Consider the following 24,308-nt stretch of genomic DNA (forward strand, 5'->3'; position numbering starts at 1 on the left):
GAAATGAACCCACAACTGTATGGTCAATTAATCTTTAACAAAGCAGGAAAAAACATTCAACAAATGATGTTGGAAAAGCTAGACAGCACATACCAAAGATTCAAAGTGGACCACTTTCTTACAACATACACAAAAATAAATTCAAAATGGATTAAAGACCTAAATGTGAGACAGGAAACCATCAAAATTCAAGTGGCGAACATAGGCAGCAACCTCTTTGACAGCGGCCGCAGTAACTTCTTGCTAGATACTTCTGAGGTAAGGGAAACAAAAGCAAAAATAAACTATTGGGACTTCATCAAAATACAAAGCTTGTGCACAGCAAAGGAAACAATCAACAAACCTAAAGGCAACTATGGAACTGGAGAAGATATTTGCAAATGACACATCTGATAAAGGGTTGGAATCCAAAATATATAAAGAACTTATCAAATGCAACACCCCCCAAATGAATAATTAAAACATGGGCAGAGGACTTGAATAGACATTTTTCTCAAGAAGACATACAGATGGCCAACAGACATAAGAAAAGATGTCCAGCATCACTGATCATCAGGGAAATACAAATCAAAACTACAATGAGTATCACCTCACACTTGTCAGAATGGCTAAAATCAACATCATCAGAAACAATAGGTATCAGCGAAGATGTGGAGAAAGGGGAACCTCGTGCACTGTTGCTGGGAATGTAAACTGGTGCAGCCACTCTGGAAAACAGTATGGCAGTATAGAGGTTCCTCCAATTTAAAAGAGAACTACCCTACAATCCAGCAATTGCACTACTAGGTATTCACCCAAAGAATACAAAAATACTAAATCAAAGGGATATATGCACCCTAATGTTTAGAGTAGCATTATCTACAATAGTCAATTAATGGAAACAGCCCAAGTGTCCATCAACTGATGAATGGATAAAATGGTCTAATTTCTGTTTTAATACTGTCAAATTTATTAGTAAAGTGTAATCGCCTTAATCCAATCAGGGAATGTAATGACTGAGTCATGGGTAATGGCCCTGATAAAGCACCATCTCTCTTGACTGAACTCAGACAGGATTTTCAAAGACAGGTGGCTCCCACATCCGTTTTAAACACAAGAGTGAAAAATACTCTACTTTTGAGACTTGATGCTTAGGGCTTTCAGCCACTCTCCATCAGCAAACAACCGGAATGTGCTTGAGAATAATGAAATTTGTACCAAAAGATGTGCTTATTTTTCCGTTTCTCTACAGTACCCCTTTGCTGGGACCTGGACTGGATTTTCAATTCTTGCCCAAATCAGCAACTGGCTCCAGTATAAAAGCGGCTGCAGAAGCCAAATGAATTCTACTAGGCGTCATTTTTAAAAAGTATAATTGACATACAATTCCTATTAATTTCAAGTGTACATCAGAGTAATACAATATTTGTATACATTACGAAGTGATCCTAACTAAATCTAGTTACCATCAGTCAAGATACAAAGTCATTACAATTTTGCTTACTGTATTCCCCATATTGTCCACTACATCCTCATGACTAACTCAATAACTGGATGTTTTAACCTCTTAATCCCCCTGATTTAGTATGCATGTCACCCGGCATCTCCCTCTAGGAACCGGTTTGTTTCCTGTATCTGCCAGTCTGTATCTGTTTTGCCTGTTCATTTGTTTTGGTTTTTAGATTCCACATATAAGCAAAATCATATGGTACTTTTCTCTCTGACTTATTCAGCATAATAGCCTCCAGGCCCATCCATTTTGTCACAAAGGGTGCGATTTCATTCTTTTTATGACTAAGTAATATTCCCTTGAATATATACACCACTTCTTTTTTATCCACATATCTATTAATGGGCATTTAGGTTACTTCCATATCTTTGCTATTTTAAAGAACGTTGTGATAAACAAAGAGATGCATCTACTGAGTAATACTCCAGTATTTATATATACATTCCATTACATATATGTTTACATACACGTATAATGTATACATCCATATTATATATATATTATATATATACACATATTATATATACATAATAAACATACATTCCAGTATATATACACACACCACATCTTCCTCATCCATTCATCTGTTTAGGCTGCTTAAATATCTTGGCTATTGTAAATTATGCCACAATGCACATACAAGTGTATATAGATCTTTGCAAGTTAGTGTTTTCTTTCTCACTGGATAAATACTCAGAAGTGTGATTGCTGAATCATCTGGTATTTCTATATTTAAATTTTGGAGGAATATCCATACTGTTTTCCATAGAGACCATACCAATTTGCATTCCCACCAGCACTATATGAGGGTTTCCTTTTCTTCGTGTCCTCATCGACACTTGTTACTTTTTGTCTTTTTGATAATAGCCAATCTGACAGGTGTGAGCTGATAACTCATTATGGTTCTGATTTGCATTTCTTCGATTAGTGATGTTGAACATTGTTGAATGTGCTGTTGACAATCTGTATCTTTTAATTTATTGTAGTTCACAATCTATCTTCTTTGTAAAAATGTTTATTCAAGTCCTCCACCCATTTTTTAATTGGATTGTTTTCTTGATACTAACTTGTGTAAGATCATCATATATTTAGGATATTAAGCCCTTATCAGGTAAATGACTAGCAAATAACTTCTCCCATTCAGTAGGCTGCCTTATTTTGCTACTAGTTTCCTTTGCTGTGCAGAAAAAAGGATGAAATCCCATTTCTTTATTTTAATTTTAATTGTTTATTTTGCTTCCCTTGCTTGAAAAGACAGATCCAAAAAAATTGCTCAGACTGATGTCCAACACCTTACTGCCTATGATTTCTTCTATGAGTTTTATGGTTTCAGATCTTACATTGAAGTTTTCAATCCATTTTGAGTTTATTTTTGTATATGGTGTAAGAACGTCTTCCAGTTTCATTCTTTTGTGTGTAGCTGCCCAGTTTTCCCAGACCACTTGCTGAAGAGACTGTCTTTTCCCCACTGTATGTTCTTGCCTCCTTCATACATAGGTTAATTGACCATTTATGTGTGGATTATTTACTGGGCTCTGTGTTCTATTCCACTGGTTTATGCACCTGTTTTTATGCCAATATCTTCGTTATTCATGGTGTTTTGTGATTCAATAGAAATTTTAGGACGCTTTGTTCTAGTTCTGTGAAAAATGCCATTGGTATTTTCATAGGAATTGCACTGTGTAGACTGCTTTGGGTAAGTATGGGCATCTTAGAAAAATTAATTCTTCTATTCAATAAGCACAGAATATCTTTACATTTATTTGTGTCTTCCACAATTCCTTCATCAACATCTTAAATAGTCCTCAGAATTACCATGTTGGTTAATCTTTATCCTAGGTATTTTATTCACTCTAATGCAATTATAAATGGGATTTTTTTTCTTAATTTCTATTTCTGTAGCTCATTATTAGTGTATGGAAATAGGACAATTTCTGTACACTAACTTTATCCTAGGACTTTATTGAATTCATTCATTAGTTCTAACAGTTTTTTGGTGGATGCTTTAAGGTTTTCTGCATACAGTATTGTATCAACTGCAAATGATAGTTTTATTTCTTCTTTACTTTTATTTATCTTGGCTAATTGCTGTGGCTAGCATTTCCAATACTTCACTGAATGAAAGTGGCAAGAGTGGTATCTCTGTCTTCTTTGTCATCTTCAAGGAAAAATCTTTCATGTTTTTACTACTAAGTATGATGTTAGCTGTGGGTTTGTCATATATAGACTTTATTATGTTGAAATATGTTCCCTTTAAACCAACTTTGCTGAGTTTTTATCATGAAAGAATGTTGCCCTTTAAAGTGCTTTTTCTGCATCTACTGAGATGACCACATGAGCTTCACCCTTTCTCTTGTGAATGTGTTATAAATATCACATTAACTGTTTTGCATATGTTGACCATCCTTGCTTCCCTGCATAACTCACACTTCCAACTGTGATGTATAACACTTTTAAATGTATTGTTGAACTTGGTTTGCTAATTTTCATTGAGGATTTTTGCATCTATATTCATGAGAGACAACCTATAGTTTCCTTTTTTTTGGAGTGTCTTTGTCTGGTTTCAGTATCATGGTAATGCTGCCCTCACAGAATGAATTTGGAGGCTTTCCTTGCTCTTCAATTTTTTGGAATAATTTGAGAAGCACAGGTCCTAACTCTTCTTTAAATATTTGGGTAGAATTCACCTGTGAAGCCATCTGGTCCTCGAGTTTTGTTTTTTGAGAGTTTTAAAATTACTACTTCAATTTCATTATTTGTAATCCATCTATTCAGATTTACCATTTCTTCATGATTCAGTCTTCAAAGACTGATGGAATTTCTAGGAATTTATCCATTTCTTATAAATTGTTCAGTTTATTAGCATATGATTGTGTGTAGTAATCTCTTATGATCATTTGTACTTTTGTGGTGTCAGTTACAACTTCTCTTTTATTTCTGATTTATTTGGTCAATCTCTTATTCTTTGAGTCTAAATAAAGGTTTATCAATTTTGTTGATCTTCTCAAAGACCCTTTTAGTTTTTTTTTTAATTTTATTTTTATGCTTTATTTATTTTGAGAGAGAGAGAGCAAGCCGGGGAGGGGCAGGAGAGAGAGATGGAGAGAATCCCAAGCAGGTTCTGCACTGTCAGTGGAGTCAAACATGGGGCTCAAACTCATGAAACCGTGAGATCACGACCTGAGCTGAAACCAAGAGTTGATGTTCAACCAACTGAACCACCCAGTTGCCCCTAGTTTTATTTACTTTTCAGTGTCATTGATATTTTCTGTAGTTTTTAAATCTTTATTTCATTTAATCCACTCTGTTCATCATTTCCTTCCTTCCACTAACATTGTGCTTTGTTTGCTCGTCTTTTTCAGTTCTTTTAGGTTTAAAGTTAAGAATGTTTCAGATTCTTCTTGTTTCTTAAATAGGCCTGTGGTGGCATGAATTTCCCTCTTACAGTGGCTTTTGGTGCTTCCAGTAGGTTTTGAAAAGCTTTGTTTCCATTTGTCTCATGGTGTGATTTTATTTCCTCTTTGATTTCTTCATCATTTAGTGTCCATGTGTTGTGTTTTTTTCAGTTTTCTTCTTGTAACTAACTTCTAGACATCCCATTGTGGTCAAAAATAATACCTGATGATTTCATTTTTTGAATTTTATACCTCTTTTGTGGCCTAATGTGATCTGGAGACTGTTCTGTGTGTACTTGAAAAGAACATGTATTCTGTAGTTTTTAGATGAAATATTCTGTACATGTCTATTAAGCCCTTCTGGTCTGTCAATCAAGGCCAAAGTTTCCTTATTGATTTTCTATCGAGATGACCTATCCATTGATATAGGTGGGGCATTAAAGTCCCTTAGTATCATATTACTGTCAATTTCTATTATGTCTGATAATATTTGCATTATACATTTCAGTGACTCTGTGCTGAATATATATTTACAGTTGTTATATCCTCTTCTTGAAGTGACCCCTTTATCATTATGTAATGCCCTTCTTTGTCTTTTTTTACAGTCTTTTTTACAGTCTTTGTTTTAAAGTATATTTTGTCTGATAGGAGTATTGGCATATCTTTTTCTAATCCTTCATTTTCATTCTGTGTCTTTAGATCTGAAGTGAGTCTCCTGTAGGCAGCATATAAATGGGTCTTGGTTTTTTGTTTGTTTGTTTGTTTGTTTGTTTGTTTTTTATCCATTCTGTTATCCTATGTCTTTTGATTAGAGTAGTCTATTTACATTTAAAGTAATTATTGATAGGTGTGTTCTTACTGCCATTTTGTTAATGGTGTTGTGGTTGTTTCTGTAGTTCTTCTCTGTTTCTTCTCTTGGTCACTTCCTTTATCAACTGATAAGTTTCCTTCAGTGTTATGCGTTGATTCTTTTTATTTTAGTGTATCTGTTGTAGGTTTTTGGTTACCATGAGTTTCATATACATTGAGATTATATATACATATATACACACCAGTCTATTTTAAGCTGATAATTTCTTTACTCCCCTCTTCTCCATGTTTTGTTTTTGTCATCTTGACATTTTTATTTTGTGTGTCCCTTAACTAGTTGTTGTAGTTGTAATAGATTTTACTATTTTTGTCTTTTAACCTTCAACTAACTTTTTAAGTGGTTCATTTATTGTCTTGACTGTATATTTGCCTGTAGAAGTGACATTTTTCTTTCATAATATGCTCTTATTTCTGGCTATGGCCTTTTCTTTTCCACTTAAAGAAACCCTTCAACATTTTTCACATGGCTTGTTTAGTGGTGATGAGCTCCTTTAGCCTTTGCTTATCTAGGAAGCTCTTATTTTAAATTTTTTTTTTTTAATATTTATTTTTGAGAGAGAGAGACAGAGCATGAGAAGGGGAGGGGCAGAGAGAGGGAGATACAGAATCCGAATCAGGCTCCAGGCTCTGAGCTGTCAGCATAGAGTCCGACGCAGGGCTCGAACTCACAAACCCTGAGACCATGACCTTAGGAAGTGCTTTATCTCTTTCAATTCTGAATGACAACCATGCTGGGTAGAGTAAGTTTTTCCCTTTCAGCACTTTAAATATATCCTGCCACTCCCCCTTCTGGCCTCTAATCTGCTTTTTATTCCCTCTAGTGTATTTTTCATTTCAGCTACTGTTTTCTTCAGTTCTGACCGGTTCTTTTTTATATTTCTCTTTGTTGAAGTTCTAAGTTCACTCCCTCTTCTTTGATGTGCATCTTTACGAGTATTACTTTAAACTCTTTATCAGATGGATTGTACATCTGCATTTTGTTTTAGTTCTTTTTCTGAGGTTTTACCTTGTTCTTTTGTTTGAAACATACTCCTCTCACTTTGCTTGACTTTGTATCTATTTTTATGAATTATGCACTATGAATCTCTCTGAATTTTGAAGGAGGGTCTCCTGTAGGAACTTTGTAGACTGCACGTGACTGATGGCTTTGACTGGCCAGCAGGAACAGGTGCAGACAGGGAGTCTTGGGCTGCCCTCTGCACTGAAGGCCCCCTGGAGGGACAGCCTGAGCTGGAATGGGCATGTGCCAGGTGAAGTCCATAGGGTGCTTGGTGCCAGGGCTGCCCTGGCAGGATGACTGGTCCAAGGTTCCTTCCTTATCAAAGTCTGAGACCCTTTAGTTCTCATTACCTAAGTAGCTCTCCATGAATCAAAGAGATGATTCATTTATTTTAGTTAGCTTTATAAATTATTTTAAATAGAAGCACTGGCCTGCATTAAGCTACTTTTGTCACCCAAAAGCAAAAGTCAAGTTTTGATTTACTTGGCATATAAATATCCTGTGGTGTTGCTGGATATTTTGCCAGACTCACAAAAGATGAGTCCGCAAACAAAGTTCAGTTAAGTGAAGATCCTCATACTCAAGTCAGAATGAGGCCCCGACTCCAGAATGAAGCTTCTTTTTATTAGGATAATTGCTAAAGACTACGTGCATAAAGTCAGCTAGGCAAGTGTGTTAATCAGTCTAATGGTTTAGCTTTTCAAGGTTGAATTTTGAGTTAATGGTTTCTATAACACTAGGAAGGGTCAGGTGTGAAGGTGGATCCAGCCCTGGACAAATGTTAATGGCTCTAGGTGTTCCTTATGAGCCTCAGCCTGGTTCAGCTGTGTAAACATGTCCTAAGGCCTTGCACCTTCTCCAGCCCTTCCCTTTTGAAGTCTTTTCCTTTGACGCTTCTCTCCTGCATCTCCCACACTATGGTTTGTTTTCCTTTGGTTTATAATACTCACACACAATCACCCACAATACTCACAACTGTCAGAGAGGATCCTTTTGTAATACGTAAGAATACTTAATACCCCATGGAAATATAGTTACCTGAGAAGGCAGATTTGACCAACTTACTAAATTGAAAGCCATCTAATTTCATATTCAGCAATAGATGAATAGCCTACAGACCCATATTTTGGTTGGCGCTTCATCTAACAAGCCAGACTATCTGTTAGTATCAAAAGTTTTCCTCTTCTGTAATTCTTTAACATCAAAATAGCCATGAAACACAGTAACAAACTGGAGTGATCAGACACTGAAATGGAAGGAAAAAACTGAATGCAAGTATAATATAGTAAAATAAAGTATAATCAACAGTACATTCAGGTGTCCAAACTTTCATATAATATTGGAAGCTTTTTTTTTTTTTTTTGAGCATTGGCTGACTTCAAGCCAAAAGTGAGACTAAAGAGTAACACTCACTCTTTGTGGCGCCTGGGTGGCTCAGTCAGTTAAGTAAGTAGCCACTCTTGATTTCAGCTCAGGTCATGATCTCACAGTTCATGGGTTCGACCCCTGTGTCGGGCTCCGCACTGACAGTGTGGACCTGCTTGGGATTCTCTCTCTCCCTCTATCTTTGCCCTTCCCCCACTAGCATCTGTATGCGCTCTCGCGCTCTCGCTCTCTCTCTCTCTCTCAAATAAAAATTTAAAAAAAGGGTAATGTTCTGAAACAGTAAAAAAGCTACTCAGATATTTGCTGCAGTTCAATAATCAAAGAAAACTTGGTAGTCCCTTTGGAAAGCATTTTGGATGCCACATTTTCCTGGATAGCCAAAAAAAAAAAAAATAGTACCATCTTAGAAAACCAAGATTTTGGACACATTTTAGTCAGAGCATTTATATCCTGTTGATTCTCCTCCATCATTAGACAAGTAAGGTCTCTAGGGGCAAGAACTATATCCTAATCTTTTTTATCTTGTCCATTTATTTATTTATTTATTCATTTATTTATTTATTTATTTTGCAGGGGGGTGGGGGACGACTATGAGCAGGGAAGGGGCAGAGAGAGAGGGGGACACCTGATCTGAACTGGGCTCTGCGTTGACAGCAAAGAGCCCGATGTGGGGCTCAAACTCACAAGCTATGAGATCACAACCCGAGCAGAAGTTGGATGCTCACCTGACTGTGCCACCCAGGTGCCCCTTGTCCTATCATTTTATATCCACATGGTTCTTCACAGTTCTTAATACATAGTAGGCTTTCAAACTCTTGTTGAATGGTCAATAAATGGCTAAACATGAATTAACAGAGAGGAGGTGAATATACTGAAACATAAATATTTATTCTAAAATTGAATGAAATGTAAATTAGGTAAGTTTCCCAAAAAAAAGAAAGAAAAGAAAAGAAAATGCAGTAGTCCAAGCCATGGCCTAGAAATGCCATAAATTTCTGTGAAAAGAGCATCTGTGTAGTTTTTCTTAAGACTAAATATTTTATTTCATGGAAAGGAATCCTACATTGAGGATCACTGTCTCAATAAATATTACTTATAACCACTACTGAGTGGAATACCATTAGCATGGAATGGAATACAGAAACTAGGCAGTCATTCCAAGTATTGGATCTTCATAGTGTAGCTTATTTAATTATGACTTTATAATAAGCAAAAGACTCAGGCAACCACACAACATCAAAAAAAAAAAAAAAAAAAAAGGAGGAGGAAGAGGAAGAGGAGGAAGAAAATAAGAAAAAGAAAGAAAAAGGAGGTCCATCCATGTCTGAGTAGTTTTAAGATACTCTTTTGAGTTATGGAAGGCATTGTCAGTCTTCATTATAGAAAATTAGGAAAAATATACACAAAAAATATATTAATTCTTTTCATTACATTGTTACCAAAACTCCAATACAAAAGTATACATGGGACTATATATACAAACTATCTATTTGCAAATAGACATACCCATCTTCAAATGACTCAAACTATTTATGTTTAGAATCATCTTCAAACAACAGATGCTTCACTGGAAAAAAAAAATATTAGCAGCACTTATTTGCTTCTCACTTGTAAGGAGAACAAAGTAATAAACCGCAGAGACAGTATCTGCATAATATTAGAAGTTATATAATTTTATTCAAATAAATTTGTAAATGCGCTCATTCTGAGGTCAGAGCTGCTTTGTAGTTTTGAATGCACATAAGAAATCTGTTTCTACTGATACAACACAATGTGCAGACACCAAACAACTCTTCAAGAATGTGAAAACTGTGTAATAATTTATATTAATTTCAAGCTTAAGTTTTTCACAAAACTTACATAATTAAACTGATATAATTTCTTTGGGACAGAAGACACATTAAGGTATGTGAATCATCTTATAATACAGAGCATCAGTGTTAAAAGGCACAAAACAGCTTCTGTCCTACCAAGATTTACTGTGATAATAAAGTCTGGTTATTAGATTTTTTTAAATGATGTTTATCTTTCATGTTTTTAATTGCAAATTCTTAGGATATTTTTCTTTGTATATGCAATCAATATAACTACTCATCACACTTCTATTTCTGTTTTGAAATGACAGCCATCTATAAAGAGCTTTAGGTTGCCAAGAAGATCTGCGCTATGAGCTATAAAACATAACATTTTAACTCATTTTGATATTCCAAGTCAACATTTATTTCTGAAAACCATAAACTATAGATCTATATTATACTCCTTAAAGTTATGTACCAGTGTAGTTCAATATTTTACTCAACCATTCCACTTTAAACTCATCATAAAACAGGTAATGTATATGCTTATTGTCTATCATTGCTTTTCCTTTGTGGCGTGGAGGAAGGGAAAACGGAGTAAAACCAGAACCAGAACTTACTCTGCTCTATAAACAATCATCATCACGTACAAACAGGAGTTCACAGCATTTTCTTTCAAGATCAGGAAGAACTTATGAATACTCCTTTCCCTACTTTTTTCAATTCGGAATCAGAAGCTCTAATATTTACTTTTTAAATATTTGCATATCGGGGCGCCTGGGTGGCGCAGTCGGTTAAGCGTCCGACTTCAGCCAGGTCACGATCTCGCGGTCCGTGAGTTCGAGCCCCGCATCAGGCTCTGGGCCGATGGCTCAGAGCCTGGAGCCTGTTTCCGATTCTGTGTCTCCCTCTCTCTCTCTCTGCCCCTCCCCCGTTCATGCTCTGTCTCTCTCTGTCCCAAAAATAAATAAACGTTGAAAAAAAAAATTTAAAAAAAAAAAATAAATATTTGCATATCTCTCTCTATATAAGGAAATTGCAAATTTTGTCTCTCATGCCCTCTAAAACACCATGAACAGCTTCTTTTCCCCTGCAAAAACTTCATTCTTAGCCTACCTGTGAGTCATATACAATAAGGTAAATATAATAATGAAAAAGACAACAACAACAACAAAAACAGCACAAGCCATAGAACATAGAACATTGTCCATCAAACTAAAGATATGTAACACTAAGTAATCCCTTGGGAGGTACTTCTGCAGAGGTTCAATACACAAGTGCTCACTGTACACAGACTTGTTCTGTACTAAGAATTGGCTATATGGACAGAGAGCTTCTTTAACAAACTTTTTTCTCTCTATTCACATTCTGCACCTTTGGTATTACACGAGGGGTCCGCTCTAATCTAATTCATTATTTTTATTTTAGGAGCTTTCCTTTCCTGTGCAATCCAGAGCTTTCATCAGAGTTTCTATACATCGGATGACAATATTTTGCCAAGATTACCAAAATACATATTCTCTTTCCCAAAGGAAAGCAGGATAGTGGTTATTTTGCATAGACAAATGTTTGAGAATCTGAATACATGATTAGCCATTTTGGGTAGACTCTTAACTTTGCAAGGGTATCTTAAGAATTGGATAAGATTGGAAATGAACAAATGAACAAATCCTTCAAAATAGCCCTTTTTTAAAAATAAAGAGTCAAGTTTGGCAGTGGAGGTGCTGGCTATCAGGCAGAAAATGGTAAAGAAGATTCAAATTAGTTCCCAGAAGCCATCAGTAGCTAAAGAAAAGACCACAAGTTTGTATATTTCTATAGTAATGAAAAAGGGGAGTTTCAAGAGGAGCTTTTTGAATTCAACATTGTATCATCAGAGTAGTTTTAAAACACACTGTTTGAAAACATGTTTGTTCTCTGCAGCCTGTTACTGACTTCTAAAAGGCTTCCATTGGTGAGCATGCATGCTTGCCAAGAATTCCTTCTCAAGTATGTGTTTGTGAATGTTAGACTATTTTCTGCTATGCCAAGGTAATTAGCTTCCAAGGATTCAAAGCAGAAATGCAAAATCTGCATGATGTAGCAGGGGATGCAAGAAAACTGACTGTTCGAGTATTTAACATTTATGCACCATATAAATATTCTCAGGCATTTATCTGCAGTCATAATGGCTCACTACATCCACTGGTTTAAACAACCAACATGAGTTATGTGCCCACATTATGAGATGTCCCGCAACGTGGTAAGAATACAGAACTTGAAGTCAGACAAGTGGGATCAGGTCCTAGTTAATCATTTTCTAGCTATGTGAGCTAGCAAAATGAGTTTATTGAATCTTAGTTTCCCTGTTTGTACAAGGAGGAGAATGTAAATTCCTTTTCATCGTTATTGTAAGGAATAAGTACATAAAACATATCCCAAAGAAGGAAAAATTCAATCAATAGTAATGATGATTATTACTAGCTTCTAACAGTAATTCTGGAGAGAAAAATGAAGGCATGCTATTGTCAACTGACTATAATTCAGAGAGACCGTCAGTGTTTTGATAGACTGAAACAGTGACAAGATTTGGTATGACACTAAATACTAAAGAAGTTTTAACTTTACCATAACAGTGAAAAAAGTACATACTATACTTTCATCAAAAAGCCTGGGTAGCTTTACTGAATGAAGCAACGTGAAAACTAGCCTGAGCAAAAAACCCACAACACTTTTAAACTTAATAAGGTGATTGAGATCATCTCTAGTATCCAATTATATTAGAGTATAATTCATCCATTATGACTCAATTATCAAAAGTGACCAAATATTAAACTTTAAAAAACCCACATTTATATTCTCTCCATTTATTATAGAGGTATTTTTAAGTATGTTCTAGAAGGTTACAGGGATTCTGTTTGAATTTCTAGACTCTAGATATTATTGCGGAAGACGTTTGCTATAAGGTGATGTGCCTGGTCTTCTTAATCTGTCCTATCGCATCCAACTCAGTCATAAAGACCACTAATTTGTTGAAAATAAAAATAGAAGGATGAGGGAATACTACATGAAGACAAAAGGCAGAAACCAACATTAGCTATAAATATATACATGTATATAGTTTCAATTTTGATACTCTATTTATAAATTTTATACATCTTGTTAGATTTAAGTACCACACATTTTTTCTTCCTATTGTTAAAGATTTTATTTTCAATTATATATCAAATTGCTTCCTGTATACAATTCAATAAAATGATTATTGGACATTAACTCTTCCAACTCTAGTAATAATTTTATTATTGGTTCTCCATAAATGGTGATGAATTTTCCATGTGGAAAGTCATAAGTAAATATGACAAGTCATTTAGATGTATTTACGCCCTGCATTTCTTTCTTCTGTTCTCAAGCTTTGACTAAAACCACTAATAAAATGATGAATAGTAGGTAATTATAGGCTTTATTTTAAAGTATCACTACATAAGATATTTGCTAGAGATTTTAAGATATCCTTTACCTAGTTAAGAAAGTTCACTTGTATTTATAGTTTAACTTTTTTTTTTAATGCTTTTATTTATTTTTGAGACAGAGAGAGACAAAGCATGAGCAGGGGAGGGGCAGAGAGAGAGGGAGGCATAGAATCCAAAGCAGACTCCAGGCTCTGAGCTGTCAGCACAGAGCCCGAAGCGGGGCTCGAACTCACAGACTGTCAGATCATGACCTGAGCTGAAGCCGGACGTTTAACCGACTGAGCCACCCAGGTGCCCCTACAGTTTAACTTTCTAAAATCATAAAAGATGAATATTAAGTAATGTCTATGGCGTTAGTGACACTATTTCTACTTTACACCCTTGCTGTGATGGTTTTCCATTAATTTCTACTTCCCCTATGGCTTAACCACCCATTTCTACAACCTGACTTTTGCTATTTCATATACAGGTGAATTTGGAAAAAAATTAAAGAGAAAAAAAAAATCTTGCTTCCATGTTCCTAAGCAAGATTTGACATATGCCATGCCACCCTTCCTATTTGCTGGCCATCTCGAAATTCTCATACTTAGCCTTATGGTCTTTCCTGCAAGTATTTCATTATCCCTACTAGAGTGATTTTTATAATTCCGCTAAACTTTCCGGGAAAATTTTTCCGGTAGGTTTTCCCTAGGAAAAACTTTTCTGTAGGAACAGTTGCTCTCATTTGCAAATTATTTCCTTGCACTAGATATGTACAGACAATGTGTTAAATTCTTTGTTGATATTGCTCTGATTTTGGGGCGCCTGGGTGGCGCAGTCGGTTAAGCGTCCGACTTCAGCCCAGGTCACGATCTCGCGGTCCGTGAGTTCGAGCCCCGCGTTGGGCTCTGGGCTGATGGCTCAGAGCCTGGAGCCTGCTTCTGATTCTGTGTCTGCCTCTCTCTCTGCCCCTCCCCTGTGCATGCTCTGTCTCTCTCTGTCTCAAAAATAAATAAACGTTAAAAAAAATTAAAAAAAAAAAAAAGGAAAAACAAGGAAAAAAAAAAAGATATTGCTCTGATTTTGCTCATATTTGAACAGCACCCATTTTTCCTGAACTAGTGAAGTGGCTATAAGCAAGAGACTACATAGCTCAGTGGTTCAATTTTTTGTTGTTATGAAAACTGGCCATTTCTTTAAAATATGACACCTCTGTGTAGCCATACCTCCTTTATCTCTCAGGTGGGCTTCTTCCATTAAATCTTTACTCCCCTTGATTTCTTCATGAGTCACTGCCACCAAGAAATACAATCAGTATCTCAAGGTAAGCCACTCATTTTACTGGGTGGATCTTTGCCTGTACTTTGAATTCTGCCACCTTTTGTTCCTCAGCACTCACTGACTCAGCTGTCTTTTACCCCCTGCCCCATGTAAGCCTTCTGTAGCGAAGTAAGGTCCCAATCACAACTCTTCCTTCTCAGGACAGGGTCCTCATTTTCTGGGGGAAAATATTTCTTGCCAATTTTTGGCATCTGCCACTAACACTATGCCCCTTAGCACTTTCTGCTCTTCTCAATAACAAAGGATCCTTATGAAAAAGAGCATCTTATAGTGGTTGTGGTTTCAGTAGCTGTTGAAAAAATTTGCAGACAGATTGGAATGTATCAGATTTTTCTGTCTTCCAGTCACTTGGAATTTAACTTGACATAGGTTTTTAGTTCTCTGTCATGTGCTTCATTTCCAAGAGGTAAGTGGAAATTTTCTGACCTGCAATCATGCTCCAAAGAAACACTTTCATATGAAGAATACAAACAAGAACCTCATTAAAGAAGGTGGGTAGTATTCCCTTCTACTCTCTTCTGAATAAGTTGACTAACTGGCATAATTCCTTCACGTATCCTTGCCAAAAAATGACTTAGAAGCTACTGGACTTTTTCATTTTTCAAGGATGATTTGCAAATACTTCACCTTATGTAATGCTTACTAGTATACTATGAATTTATATTTCTTCCTGACATAATTTCAGTTGATATTTTCCAAGAAACTTGTTTTCTGTATAAAATTGACAGTACTGATTTTTTAAGAACTTTTGATTATGTGTAAGTGATATCCTCATCATGGCAGAATAAGAGCATTCTAGCATTCTCTCTCCAAAAAAAACATGGATTTTGACAATTGCCTATGAACAAGAGTGCCTTTGTGGAAGCTGAGTCCAACTGAGAAATGCCAGCACTACTGGAAAAACACTAAAAATGAAATACTGGATGCACTGAAGAGGGTAAGACAAACGGTTTCAATTTCGTAGCTCACTCCGCCCAGGGGGCACAGCTCAGTGTCCTGAGAGAACTTCCCTGTGATTTCTCCCAGAGGGGAAAGCGAGAGTGTGTTAGTGAGCACCCAGCTTCCCCAGCTATGTAGGACACTGAGAAGAGACACAAATCTTATACCATCCAGAATACTGAGTCATATACTGCACAAGTTGGGGGCAGTGGACCGATGGGAGAACAGCAACCAGGCCTCGGAACGGAACACATCAAAAGGACGCAGATCCTAATAACCACTTCGTGGAATCCACCAGGAAGCCCGCCAGTGAGTTGCTGAAGATACTTCACCTGTGGATTCCCCCCAGCAGGCCCAGAGGCACCCTTCGTGCTCCACGTGCAGCCCCTGCACACCCTCTGTCCTGTGGCTGTCCCCCTGCGCACACTCTGCTGGCAGTGAAAGTAAGCCTTTCAGATAACAATTGGACAAGCACAGAGAGCCAGCCCAACTCTGCAGCATGAGGAGAAAGGACACAGACTAGAGCATTCTAGTTTTGCAGGATCAAGAGGAAGATATACAAACCCAAATCCCCCCACCTCAGAGGGACCAAGAAGTATAGAGCAGGTGTGTTCACAAGAAAGACAGGAGAAAGCCTCAGAATTCCCTAACATAACTGAAAGGAGGAATTTCTTCCCCAAAGCCAGTCAGTAAAGATTAGAAGAGATGAATATTCAAGTATGAAGACTTCAACTTCAAGGACACGAAAAATCAAGGAAACATGATACCACCAAAGGAAAACTATAATTTTTCCAGTAACTGACCAACAAAGAAATGAAGATCTATGATTTGCACAATAAAGAATTAAAAGTACGTGTTTTAAGAAAACTCAGTGAACTACAAAGTAACACATTAAAGATAATTCAACAAAGAAAAGCAATACATGAACAAAGTGAGAAGTTTACCAGAAATAGGAATCATAAGAAAGAAATGAACAGAATAGGATATATAAAATGAAAAATGCAATAGAGAATATAAATAGTAGACTGGATCAATCAGAAATAATTCACAAAGTAGAAGACAGATCACTTGAAATTATCTAGACAGGAGAGAACAATGACAAAAAAAAATGACAAAGAGTGAAAAAAACCTATCTTACTAGAGTCTCAGAATGAGAAGAGAGGGAGAAAGGGGCAGAAAGATTAAAGAAATAATGGGTGAGAATGCCTCCAATTTGGGGAAACATTTGAAAATACAAGTTCTTGAAGCTCATAGGTTTTCATAAAATTTCAACCCTAAATGATCTTCTCCAAATTACATTATAATAAAACTGTCTAAAATTAAATATGGCGAATTTTTAAAACAGAAACAAAAAAATATCACATGCAAGTGAACCCACCCTTAAGCTATCAGAAACCTTGTAAGACAAGAGAGTAGAATGATACATTAAATATACTAAAAGGAAAAAACTATCAACCAAGAATATCTTACTTAGTAAGGTTGTCCTCCAGAAATGAATCAGTGATAAAAAAATTCCAAACAAGGAGTGGAGTTCACAAGATGAAACAAGCACTGGCATAGGTAAATATATACTCAAATTCATAATTTTCTAATACTAAATTATGGTAGCATGTTAATAACTTAAATGTTAATAACTTAAATATTTAATAACAAATAACTTATGAAAACCTAGGACAAACAATATAAAACGAGGTAAACTGTGACCTCAAAAATGAAGATATGTGTGGGGGGGAAAGTAAAAGGTAGTTTTAGTATACAATTGAAGTTAAATTATCAATGTAAAATAGACTATTATATTTTTTTTTTCAACGTTTTTTTATTTTTTATTTTTGGGACAGAGAGAGACAGAGCATGAACGGGCGAGGGGCAGAGAGAGAGGGAGACACAGAATCGGAAACAGGCTCCAGGCTCTGAGCCATCAGCCCAGAGCCCGACGCGGGGCTCGAACTCACGGACCGCGAGATCGCGACCTGGCTGAAGTCGGACGCTTAACCGACTGCGCCACCCAGGCGCCCCGACTATTATATTTTTAAGATGTTTTATGTGAGCCTCATGGTAACCACAAAACAAAATTATACAAAACATAAAAAGAAAAAGAGAAGGGAATCAAAGCAACGACTGTAGAAAAACATTAATTTATACAGGAAGGAACTACAAAACTAGCCAGAAAACCATTAAGATGCCATTAATAAGTCCTTACCTATCAATAATTACTTTAAATGTAATTCAAAAGGTATAGAGTGGGTAAAGGTATAAAAAAAGAAGACTCAACTAAATGCTGCCCCCTAGACACTCACTTCAGCATCAAGAAGACAAATAATTTCAAAGAGAAGGGATGGAAAAAGATATTCCACACAAATGGAAACCAAGAAAACATGTGGAGAATGGTGAACTCTCTTGCACTGTTGGTAGGAACTGGTGCAGACACTCTGGAGAACAGTATGGAGGCTCCTCAAAAAACTAAAAATGGAACTACCCTACAATCCAGCAATTGCACTATTATTTACCCAAAGGATACAAAAATACAGAATCAAAGGTGTACATGCACCTCAATGTTTACAGCAGTATAATCAACAACAGCCAAACTATGGAGAGAGCCCAAATGTCCACTGACTGATGGTAGGTCTGTGTGTGTGTATGTACGTATACATACATATATATACACATACATACACACACATAAACACACACAGTATATACATGGTATACTGATGGTAATGTGTATATATATCCATGGTATACTGATGGTAGTATGTATACTATATCCATCAGTCAATGGACATTTGGGCTCTCTGTATAGTTTGGAGATATACACACACACACACACACACACACACACACACACACTTGGTATATACCAAATAGTATATATATAGTGTACACACACACACACACACACACACACACACAGGAATAATACTGAGCCATCAAAAAGAGTGGAAATATTGCCATTTGCAATGACATGGATGGAGGCAGAATGTACTACGCTAAGTGAAATAAATCAGAGAAAGACAAATACCGTATGATTTCACTCATATGTAGAATTTAAGAAACAAAGCAGATGAACATATGGGAAAGTGAGTGGAAGAGAAGAGAGGGAAATAAACCACAAGACACTCTTAAAGACAGAGAACAAACAGAGTTGATGGAGGGAGAAGTTGGGTGGGAGATGGGCTAGATGGGTGAGGGGTATTAAGGAGGGCACTTGTTCTGATGAGCACTGGGTGTTGTATATAAGTGGTGAATCACTGTATTCTATTCCTGAAACCAATATTGCACTGTATGTTAACTAAGATTTAAGTTAAAAAAATAATAAAACTGAATGGTACTGTCGTAAAAACATACAGACCACTGCAATAGAATTGCAAGCCCAGAAATAAACTCAGACAAACACTGTCAATGAGTATTTAACAAAGGAGTAAAGAATACTCAATGGAGAAAGCATAGTGTCTTCAACAAAAAGTCCTGGGAAAAGTGGATATTCACACTTAAGCGAATGAAAATGGATTCCTGTCTTATGCCACTCACAAAACTTAACTTAAATGGGCTAAAGACATAAACCTAAGACACAAAACTATAAAACTCCTAGAAAAAACATATGAAAAAACCTCCTTAACATTGGTCTTCACGATATTTTGAATATGACACCAATAGCAAAAATAAGCAAATGGGAATACATTACACTAAAAAGCTTTTGCAAAGCAATGGTAGCAATCAACAAAATGAAAAGGCAACTTACAGAATAGGAGAAAATATTTGCAAATTATATATTGGATAAGGAGTTAAGTTCAAAATGTATAAGAGACTCACACAACTAAAACAAAAATCCAGTTAAAAAGCAGGCACAAAACCTGCACAGGTATTTTCCAAAGAAGACCTAAAAATGGCCAACAGGTACGTAAAAAGAGGCTCAAAGTCACTAATCATCCTAGAAAGGAAAATCACAACCACAATGAAGTAACATCTAATACCTATTAATTATCAAAAAGATAAGAGGTAACAAGTGTTGGCAGGGATGAAGAAAAAGGAATTCTTATATACTGTTGGTGGGAATGTAAAAAATACAGCCACTATGGAAAACAGTATGGAGGTGAAACTTAAAAAACTTAAAAATACAACTACCATGTGATCTAGCAACCTCACTTCTTGGTGTATTTCTGAAGGCAACAACATTTTTATCTTGAAGAGAGATCTGCATCCCCATTTTCACTGCATCATTATACACAACAGTCAAGACACAGAAACAACTTAAGTGTTCATTGTTAGATTAATAATTAATCACATTATATATACAAATATGTATGTGTGTGTATACACATGCACGCGCGCACACACACACACACACACACCCCACATTTCAGCCATTAAAAAAAAAATCATGCCATTTGCAACACAGAGATGGCCTTGGAGAACGCAACGCCAAGTGAAATAACACAGACAAAGGCTAATACTGTATGATCTCCGTTGTATGTGGAATCTTAAGAAAGGGAGAGTAGAATGGTGATTTCCAAGGGCTGTAGGGTGGGGAAAACAGGGAGATGTTCGTCAAAGGGTAAAAATTTCCAGTTATAAAATGTGTAAGTTCCAGGATTGTCATTTATAGCACTGTGACTATAGTTAATTTCTAAGAGAGTAAAATCTTAAATGTCCTCACCACACACACACAAAAAGGTAAATTATCCGAGGTGATAGAAGTATTAACCTTATTATGGTAATCATTTTGCAATATATACAGGTATCAAATCGAGTCGTATACCCTCAGCTTTCACACAATGTTATATGTCAGTTATACCTCAGTAAAGCTGGGGGTGGGGCAGGGAAGTACTGTCCTTGTAGGTGGCAAAGAAACAAACAAACAAAAAGTCTACTTTGTTTCTAGATTTATACAGTGTTCTACTCAGCAGCGTGGGCTCTCAATACAGCAATTTTCTGAAAGGGTATATTTGTGCTACATGTTTAACCAAGCCACCTTCCGCTTTTTTTCCAATTGCACACCCTTATTTTACAACATTGACATCTTGGTCTCCACAGAGGACCCCACAAGGGCCTTTCATAACCTTCAAGCTTTTAATCTCTTCATAATGTCTCAAATTGAGGAGAGATTAGGATGGCTAGTCAGCAGTCAGCAATCGAAGACTATAACCTCTTTCTCAATTTATTTATCCCCACAGTGCAGAACATGGGAATTTTGCCTACAAGTACATCAACCAAACAATTAATTAATCAATAAATAAATAACCCTAACTTAGAGGCTTCAAAGTTCAGTATTTTCTTTAACAGGGTCCTATCACTTTGCTTTAGGTGGCTTACGGGATATATATCAGTATACAAAATTCAAACTTTTATTGGACCACAAGAACATCCGAGCCAGAAGATACAGGTTCACTACCATTTAATTGGCATGTTGAACTGATGTGCTTCTCTGCCCTTTTTCTCATCTCTTTAAGTCAAGCATCACTTCAAATCTTTTGCCTATTTATTTTCTGAATTATTAAACAATAAAACTGACTTTTTATTCTTTGGTGTACAGTCCTGTAAATTTTGACAGACTGAGAAAGTTTCCTCTCATTAAGAGTTTGGCTTCTATAGTTTCCCACTGCCAAGTGCCTTCATTGCCCCTACTGTCCTGCCACAGGATTGCCTGACAATTGGGGAGCAATAGAAAAATAATAAAATAAACAACAAAAAACAAGAAATCTACTAGAATTATCTCCTACATATATGTCTCTTCCAAACTGCCCCAATTCAAATGAAGGAAAAAAAAAAAAAAAAAAAAAAGGAAGATGGATAATTTTTTATTTACTAATTGTCATCTTGAATACTGGCATTCTTACCTGATCTACTTGCTAACATTTACTTTTTAGAAACACCAAATACCTGATGAGCTTTGCATTCTCTCCAGGTTTATAGTTCTTCAGTGGGAGAGAAAGGTTAGCATGTATATATGCCATCTTACCTATAAATAGATTGTCTTATTTTTTAAAACCATGATTCTGTCTTCTGGGTAGCAATAATTCTTTACATATTCCAGATACATGTCCCATACACATATATTTTCCAAATGTGTTCTCTGATTCTATGGACTGTCTTTTCATTCTGTTACCAGTATCTTTTGAAGAGCAAACTTTTAAATCATCATTAAGTGCTATTTACTATTTTTTCTTCCATGGTCCGTGCTTTTTGTGTCATAAAGATTTTGTGTTCTTCTGGAAGATCTATCATTTTAGCTTTTACATATGGTGAACAATAATCCATTTTGAGTAAATTTATATGTGGTGTGAGCTAAAACTTATGATTCATTATTCACATGAGGATATTTCACTGTTGCAGCATAATTTTCCAGTAAGAAAAGACTGTTTCTTCCTTGCTGAATTACTTTAACACCTTTGTTGAATACCAACAACCATACAACTTACAATATTATACAAAGAAAAAAAGGGAAAAAGCATAGTCTAACAACATACCAGAGATACCATGGCCCAACCAGTCTTGTTATAGATGAATTCCAAGTTGTTTCTTCTTAAATAGAGCAAACCGCCAACAAGTGACACTAACAGGGCCAAAGCAATGGTGCCGGAGTAGTTGGGTGGTCTAAAGACTCGAATCTGCAAACATGCAACAGAAGTTTTATGAGCTGGATAAAGTACTTCAGTAAAAGTGTTTTTATCTTGACCATATTCTAGTCCTTCCAATTTTCAACACCAAACTTCAGGAAGATGAAACCCTACTCTTCTCACGTGGAACTAATACTCCCTTTACTCTTTACAAATCAAAAACGGTTTCCAACATCGTGGCTACGTAAAAAGACTTGCTTTAGATGCATATAGTTCACATATGCAAACATGACTTATATTCAACCCAGAATTGCTGTGTTTCACCTATGGAAGATGGGATCATCTAGTACAGGGTAGGGATGAGATGGGTGTAATACATGTATTATTCCAAATTGGGGCATTTTAACATCTTCAACATGTTAAGGGTTTTTTTTTTTTAACATCTTTACCAAGATATAATACACATACCATAAAATTCACCCAGTGTACCATTCAATGGTTTTTAGTATATTCAAGGGATTGCATAAACCATCACCAAAGTCAGTATAAGAATATTCTGATTAGGTCAAATGGAAACCCTTTAGCAACCCTCTTATTCCCCTTACCCTCTAAACCTAAGCAACAAAAATCTACTTTCTGCATGTACAGATTTCCCTTATACTGGATTTTTCATATAAAATGTGTTCTTCTGCAACTGGCTTCTTCCACTTAGCATGATGTTTTCAAGGTACTTCTTGTAACATGTTTTAGTACTTTATTCTTTTTTATGGCTGAACACTCCATTGTATAGATACAACAAAACTTGGTATCCATTATCAGTTGATAGGCATTTGGGTTGTTTCTGCTTTATGGCTCTTGTGAATAATGCTGCCATAAACATTCTTGGACAAGACCTTGTGTGGGCACATATTCTCGTTTATCTCAGGTACATACTTAAGAGTACAATTGCTGGGTGATATGGTAACGCTATGTTTCTTGATTTGAAGAGCTGACAGACTGTTTTCCAGAGTGGCTGCACCATTTTACATTCCCACTAGGGGTAAATGAGAATTCGGATTTCTCCACTTCCTTACCAATATATTTTCTCACTACTGATCCCAGCCTACCTAGTGGGTATGAGACACTATCTCACTGAAGGTTTGATTTGCAGGTTTCTCATGACTAAAGATGCTGAGCATCTTTTCATGTACTTATTAACCATTTGCATATTTTCCTCACAGAAATGTCTATTCAGACTCTTTGTTCATTTGTAATTGGGTTGACTTTTTATTACTGGGTTATAAGATTCCTATATACATACTATATAAGTCCTTTATCAAAAAATGATTTGCAAACATTTTGTTCCCTTCTGTGGCTTGTCTTTTCATTTTCTTGATGGTGCCCACTAAAGCATAAAAGCTATTTTAAAAAAATTAATGTTTATTATTTAGTTTTGAGAGAGAGACAGAGAAAGAGAGAGAGAGGGAGGGAGGGACGGAGGGAGAAGGAGAGTTGGGGAGGGTTAGAGAGAGAAGGAGACCACAGAATCTGAAGCAGGCTCCAGGCTCCGAGCTGTCAACACAGAGTCCAATGCGGGGCCCGAACTCACAAACCGTAAGAGCATGACCTGAGCCGAAGTCGGACGCCAACCAACTGAGCCACCAAGGCACCTCAAGCATAAAAACTATTTTTAAAAAGTAGAATGCATTTCTATGAAATCATGATTTCAAATTACATAAATATCTTGGTTCTAATAACATTTCTCACTAAAAAAAATGAACACTCTGAGGAGAGATGGCTAATTGAGTGCCACATAGGGCAGATTAGGCAGATAAGCCTGAAATATATGGTTATGTCAGGAAAGTAAGAAAATGCTTAAAAGAAAATGATGGAGAGATGTCATACAGACATAAGAGCCAGAATAAGAAGACCCCAATGGTCAAATCTAGAACAATTTTAGCACCAAAACATTTAAGCATAGTAATAACTTATAAACCACTGTAGAAAAATTCAACTTATGAGCCCCTACCAATGACTGACTGACTGATTGATAGGAGGGGAGGTCTCTGGCTCACAGTAGAATGCTGAAGGCCAACTAGGAATATGGAGGGACAGGCAGAATTGGATCATC

The 24,308-nt window shown here is 36.2% G+C and overlaps 1 protein-coding gene across 8 annotated transcripts in view; it reads right to left on the reverse strand.

The window, feature by feature from the left end:
• TUSC3 (tumor suppressor candidate 3) overlaps positions 1 to 24,308 on the reverse strand; it is a 305,682-nt gene that overhangs the window by 112,869 nt on the left and 168,505 nt on the right. For all 8 annotated transcript variants that reach the window (XM_086703305.1, XM_086703302.1, XM_086703299.1 and 5 more), the window contains exon 5: positions 22,109 to 22,249. In XM_086703305.1, the coding sequence (XP_086559431.1) occupies positions 22,109 to 22,249 (141 nt within the window). The remainder of the gene's footprint in view (positions 1 to 22,108; positions 22,250 to 24,308) is intronic.

The sequence above is a fragment of the Puma concolor genome, chromosome B1, assembly GCF_028749965.1.
Source record: "Puma concolor isolate L17-30 chromosome B1, mPumCon1.1.hap2, whole genome shotgun sequence".
In the NCBI taxonomy this organism is placed as follows: domain Eukaryota; kingdom Metazoa; phylum Chordata; class Mammalia; order Carnivora; family Felidae; genus Puma; species Puma concolor.